The sequence below is a fragment of the Anopheles aquasalis genome, chromosome 2, assembly GCF_943734665.1.
Source record: "Anopheles aquasalis chromosome 2, idAnoAquaMG_Q_19, whole genome shotgun sequence".
NCBI lineage: Eukaryota > Metazoa > Arthropoda > Insecta > Diptera > Culicidae > Anopheles > Anopheles aquasalis.
Genome location: NC_064877.1, coordinates 17,667,647 through 17,673,977, shown reverse-complemented (window position 1 = coordinate 17,673,977; position 6,331 = coordinate 17,667,647). Strand labels below are relative to the sequence as shown.

General features: G+C 52.9%; 1 protein-coding gene across 4 annotated transcripts in view; it reads right to left on the bottom strand.

Annotated features, from left to right (window-relative positions):
• Nucleotides 1–622: 622 nt before the first annotated feature.
• LOC126569475 (uncharacterized) overlaps nucleotides 623–6,331 on the bottom strand; it is a 42,403-nt gene continuing 36,694 nt past the window's right edge. For all 4 annotated transcript variants that reach the window (XM_050226575.1, XM_050226576.1, XM_050226574.1 and 1 more), the window contains exons 5-9: nucleotides 5,397–6,287; nucleotides 5,109–5,330; nucleotides 3,437–5,020; nucleotides 2,806–3,345; nucleotides 623–2,732 (exon numbers count right to left, since the gene is read on the bottom strand). In XM_050226575.1, the coding sequence (XP_050082532.1) occupies nucleotides 1,702–2,732; nucleotides 2,806–3,345; nucleotides 3,437–5,020; nucleotides 5,109–5,330; nucleotides 5,397–6,287 (4,268 nt within the window). In that variant the 3' untranslated portion in view covers nucleotides 623–1,701. The remainder of the gene's footprint in view (nucleotides 2,733–2,805; nucleotides 3,346–3,436; nucleotides 5,021–5,108; nucleotides 5,331–5,396; nucleotides 6,288–6,331) is intronic.

Genomic DNA, 6,331 nt, shown 5'->3' with positions numbered 1-6,331 from the left:
ATGCTGGAAATAATTGGGATGATTACTACAGAAAGAAGGAACAATAGTATCAAAAGGAGGATATTTTCGGGCCACCATTCTAAACGGAAAATTTGTAATCCATTGCTCGATTCGTCGACGAAAGAGGAATAAAAGCTTTATGCTTTGAACACCCACATTTAGAGAGCGCGCGCGCTGTTCTTATGCTTCCCGAGAAAGCTTCCACCGTTATTTTAAACTGTACCGGTAACGCGAAACAGTAGCTCAAGCATGTTTTGTTGTATTTAGAACCAACATTTTACAATAAACAACCGTAGTGGATTCAATCATCCGGTATGCAATTCTCATCTGGGCGGTGCTATGTGATATTTTTGGGAAAGGAAGAACTTGGAGTATTTATTGACGCCATAAACATAAAACGTGAGGCTGCAAGACCTCACACAAGTTGCTACACATGCGCAATATTATCGGCCTGTCCATCGAAGGCTTGTTTGCTTCCTCCAACACCTAGCTACAGGTGAATAGCAGCACGAAAATTCATTTCAGGGATAGATTTTTCCTGATCTTCATTTCCATAAAATTCAGTTCCAATAATTAAAACGCCTCAACGCCTGGCTGTGTGGTTTTGGTATGGGATTTTCTTTATTTTACTATCGAACAAAAAAAAACATAACAGATTTCATGCAAAACCTAAAACATTAAACACAAAGTGAAAACCGGAAAACTACGAACGACACGGCCGACGATGTCGGGCCACTGTCCGTCGTTTCGTATTCTGCAGCTTTTCTTCAAAATTCCAACTTTCTTTACTTTTTTACCGCTCTGCTTCTCGTTCTCCTGCTGCTACTGCTGCACCGTTGCACCATTTAGATTCCACTTTTGCTTCCATTCCATTATCACCAGCTGGTAAAGCTTAGCATATTTACAGTTTCATTTATGTGTTTTGCAAGAGTGAAAGGATGCGACACGCTACCGAAGAGCGGTCAGCAACAGTTGACCACCTTTATTTTGTGAGGGAATTTGGAGTAGCGGAAGGAAGGAATAGGAGAGAGAATAAATAAATAATACATTTCCCTTCGTAGCTCGTCGTGCCACTGCATCAGCTTCTTTTTTTTAAACATTCTACCACCGCCAGCTTCCTGCCAGGTCGTGGCAGGACGAGCGAAGAGAAATGTGATTCGTTTCTTAAACGCTAACAGCTGCTCCATTTCTTGTCACTCTACTTTTACTCTTCTACAGCTCTTCACTTCAACTGCAGCACCATCTCGTGAAACATGCTTGGTTGGATTGTTGTTTGTTTCTCAAATTTATTTACACAACCGATCCGATCATCCGTACGTGCTTCGTATGCAGCTCGGAACTCATCTAAAACCATTGAACCATGCGATCGACGATCGATCACAACACAACCGGATAAAACGAGGGATCCTTCCTCCTCAGCTCATCACTAACGCAGCAACGCAAACACACAGGACACCGGACACAGGACCTGAATCTCAACGTATTTCCATAATATGTACAGTAAAACTCAACAACTTGGGAATCAGACAGAGGGTCCTCTTTGAAACCTATGCACTGGTAGCGGAGAGTGAGGGCATGAAAGATACACCAAACGTGATGGACAAACAGGACAGGAAAGCAGAAGGTGGCAGGGCGGCCTTGTCCACCTGAAATCGGTAATCGGCCCATTCAACCCTCGACACCCGCACTGTCCGGCGCTAATCACTCCTGTGGTCCCGGTTGTTGCTGCTGTTGCTGCGATGACTTCGAGCGATGCAGCGTTTGGCTATCGTTGGCACTGAGCACAAAGATGGGCGAACTGTAGTCGACGTACTTGTCGGCTCCGATGGCAAAGATCTTCTCCCCGCTCGCGTAATGCTTCGTCTTCGCCCCACGGCCCCGCTTCAGCATCACAAACACGACAAAGATCGCAACCAAAAAGGCGGAAGCCGTAGCCAGCACGAACACGATCGTCTGGAACGTGTTCTCCGGAATACCGGACGAAGGTTGCGCCAACGGCACCCCATTCGAGATACGATGCGCAAACCGTGACTGTGTCATGTCCGCAATCAGATGTCCGTGGTAAAGCGCGAACACTCCCTCACGCACCATCTCCTCGATCGCGTACGCATCGTCCACCTTACTCGCTTCAATCAAATCGAACCTCAGCGTCACACTCCCGTCCGAGTTTTCCTGCACACGATAATTATCAAAGATGGAACCAATCAGAGCACTCAGCTCCGCACGGAGTGTCTCGTAAACGTGAATCAACGAGCGCTGATGGACATTGTTGAGCCGCAGTTCGATCTCCACCACCTCGATCGGTGTGAAGAGACAGGAACGGGCACCTCGCTTAAACGTGCTGGACAGCGGTAACTGATTCCCGGCCGCATCAACACACCAGCACGTATCGCCATTACACTGCATCGGCTCGAAAGCTCCATTCGCGTCGCAAGCCACCGGGAATGAAGCGGCCAATTGCAGTGCCTGACACCGAGTGGCCGATGCACTGAGCCGTTCGGCGGCTGATGGTGAATCCTGTGCATCGCTGATGAAATTCCGACTTTCCGCGGTCCTGGCCAGCTCGATGACCTTCTCGGTGACGGACGAAACCGTTCCGATGTATCGTGGCTCCGGAGCGTAGTTGGTGCTGGCCACCGAGACCGGCTGGACCGGCGGTTCCAGCTCCTCATCCACCAGATAGTTGTTTTCGTCCACCAGGAACGTGATCTGACGGATCAGTTCTTCCATCACTGGAACAAGGAGCATCGATTAGTTAAAAGTTGAGTTCTTTCGAGAGTCGCTCCGAGCGCGCCTTCGCCTTACCTGGATCACTGGACGATGGCGTATCGGCAGACGACGAGTCACCGCGACGTCTCGCCTGACGGCTACTACACTTCGGCTCGGAGCCCTTTGTCAGCGAACCCTTCACCGGGGCGCCCTTCTTATCCGCACACCAGCACACCCCAACGGTTGGTGTTTCGACGGTCGTCGATGTCGATCCATTCTGAGGTGCCATCGAACCCAAACACTGCACCGGACTCCAGAAACCCGTCTCCGGATCACAGCGTGGCTGGAACCAGGTGTTTGGTTGTCCGGCACGCTTTGCCGCCATCGCATTCTTCAACCGTAACCGTTCGCACTGCGACAGCACCGGACAGACACCGTTACAGGCGGATTCGCTGTGGAACAGATTCTTCGACTGACAGAAGACCCCTCGGGGCAACATCACCGGGACGCATTTGTTCAAGCGAGGACTAAAGCGCCACCGTGTGATGCTCGTATCCAGTTCGTTCGTCTCTCCGGCCACGATTCCGGTATCGGCGGCCAGGCAACTCTGATCGATCGACTCGAAACAAACATCTCCTGTTAGCGCCGGGGGAAGGGGGAGAAGAATTGAATTCATGAGACCGAACAGACCACGAGTAGCACGGGAATTCTTGCGCTGGTTACTTACTGGTCTTCCCACAGCACACACCACGGTTGCTGATCGGATGCAGCTGACAGATGTGCGTCGAAGGACAGCTATCGGCATCGGCCTGGGGTCCACAAACGATCTCCCGTCCATTCGAACGCAATGGAGTCGCCTCCGGACACACGGACTCCCGGATCGGCACACAGATTGGCATCTTCGGACATGGCACCGAAATACACTCGACCTGTATCAGCTGACACTCTTCACCCCTGGGGCACGATATCTCCCCACACGGATCACGACAATCACACGTTTTGCACCCATTCGCATCGATCTTGTAGCCATACTCACACGAACGGCACTTGAGCAGTGGACACTCGGTCTTCGGGTACAGCTCACAGTCCGGTGTTCCGTTGCTCGTTCGCGTACCACTCTTCTCATTACCGAACTCATCCACACACCAGCACACATTACCCGGACCACACTGGATCGTACGGAAGCTACCATCGATGTCACACTGGGCGATGTACTTTTGCTTCGGTGGAATGCCCAGTTCCGACGCTTGGTGCAGTTGAATCGTCTGCAAATGCTGACAGGCGGTCTTGAGCTGTGGCTCTACGCACTGCGTACCGCAACCATTCGAGCAGCAACGCTTTGATCCATCACAGTGCGCATCCGTACGGCACTCGTACTCGCACGAGTCCGATTCCGAGTTCTCCGCTCCCGGTGGTACGAGGAAAGGGCATTGACCCGGTTTCTTGGGGAAACAGGCCGGTACCGGTGGACAGTATTCACCTTCGCACGAAACCTCCACCGAACGACACTCCTGGCCATCGGGACAGCTGACAGTGTCGCACGGATCACGGCACTCACAGGACGGACACTGGGTATCCGGATCTAGGACGAACCCATAATCACATCCCATCCGGCAGGTAAGATCCAGACAGCCTAGAGACTCCCTGAGTGCCTCACAACTCTTGGTACTGGCGTTAAAGCCACGAGTTTTCGGTATTTCCGTACCGAACCCATCGGCACACCAGCACTCCTCGATCTCGACCTCCACCAACTGTTCCTGGGCCGGTGTGGGGAGTGTTGGCATCACTAGGGGGCGCTTGAGTAACGTTGAAGGCTTGATTTCGACTTTATCCACATTACCGGCCCCGTTCTTCGATTCGAGGCGATTGAAGTCGATGATCTTGGCCGAACGACCCAGTATCAGCTCAGCGCCGGCGGACGTGGATCGTTGCCGGATATACGCCATCAGTGCATCGGTTCCGGTTGGTTCTGATGAGGAATCGACGGGTAGTAGCTTGAGCGTGGCATCAGGACTAGCGGCACGACGTGCGCGAATGGAGCCTTCCGTCGTGGACTGCTGCGATGACTCGGTGGTCAGTGGTGCCGCTGGGTTAGTGATGACAGCATCCTCCAGGAGCTTCCTCATCCGTCGGATACTGTTCTGTTCGATGTATTTCCGTTGTTCCGATGCTTTCACCTTCTTTACGCGAGTAACACACTGCATCGCCTGGTAGCCTCCATCGGGAGTGCAAGCTGGCGGGGGAAGCGCAAGCTCCATACCCTCGACCGTACCTTCCATGCGATCTGAGAAGTCGCGCAGATATTCACACACTGGAGAGAGAGAGAGAGAGAGAGAGATGAGAATAAAGTTAGCTTTTTATCGGATTGAAGATAGAAGTTAGCGTCCCATTGCACTCACTGGTCTGTTGGCGGTCCTCTGTGGCGTCTTCCTCGTCCGTTTCGTTCACCAGCGGGCAGCAGACGCTGCGTGACTCGCCGTGGAGTTTACGGCATTCGTGCGTCTCCACCGGACACACGATCGTGTTCGACATCGACCGCTTGCGGCCGTTCGTTTCGCTTTCCTCCTGTTCGTCATCATCGAAAAAGCTGCGGCTCTGATACTCTCGGCTTTTCGGTCGATCTGACAGAATAGATTAGGATGACGTCACTGATGCACAAAAAAACAAAAAAATCTTCCTGGACTTACCCATATGGCAGAAGAGCAACTCGCCGGTAACATTATCCGCCAGCGGTGTACCGATCTCACAAGGATTCGAGTAAACCAAATCCGGTTTGCAGACTGGCTCCGAGGAGCAAAGTCCCGAGTACCCTTCGCACTTGGGATCCTTCGCTACCTCACAGTGCGACCCACCGGGGCACAGATATCCTTCGCATGGTTCCGAGCACTCGCACGTCGGACAACCGTTGTGATCGTTCTTGAACCCATACTCACAGACCGCCGCGCAGATGTTGTGATCGCAGAGTGTTTGCGCTCCATCGACACTCCGTCCACCGGCCCGCCCACCGATCATGTTCTCCACCCCGTCACAGTTCACCGTGGCGGCCGCTCCCATCGTTCCCTTGATCTTGTTACCACTGCGTGGATCCACACACCAGCACACCAGCCCATTCCGGGAGCATTGGCGCGTTGAGAAGCTTCCTCCGGGACCTTCGCACTGCGGAACGTACCCACGACCTTCACGCTCATTCACCGACAGTAACTCCGACAGCATGCGCGCCTGATGGCAAACCGTCACGTTGTGTGGTTGCTGACAGTTGCGACCGCAACCGTTCGACTGGCAACACTTTTGCATCTGCGGACACTCCAGATCGTGACCGCACGGTGTACCGCAAAGGAACCCGGCGCTGGCTGATGATTCGATTTCGTCCGGTTTCGGACAGCTGCCAGGTTTTTCGAACTGGAGCGAAGCTGGACAGCAGACACCGTAATCGTTGCCACCCTGCACCAGACAGCGGTATAGTGGGGGGCAGCTCGGTTTACCCGGATCGTTGCCACACAGGAATGGCCGCACCGTACCACTGATGGCCAGCGGTTGACCGGCTGGGCAGAGATCGTTCAAGCTGCGCGCCTTGCGACCTTTTTTGGGGAGTATCAGAGAACAGTTAGTAGGAATGTCTGCA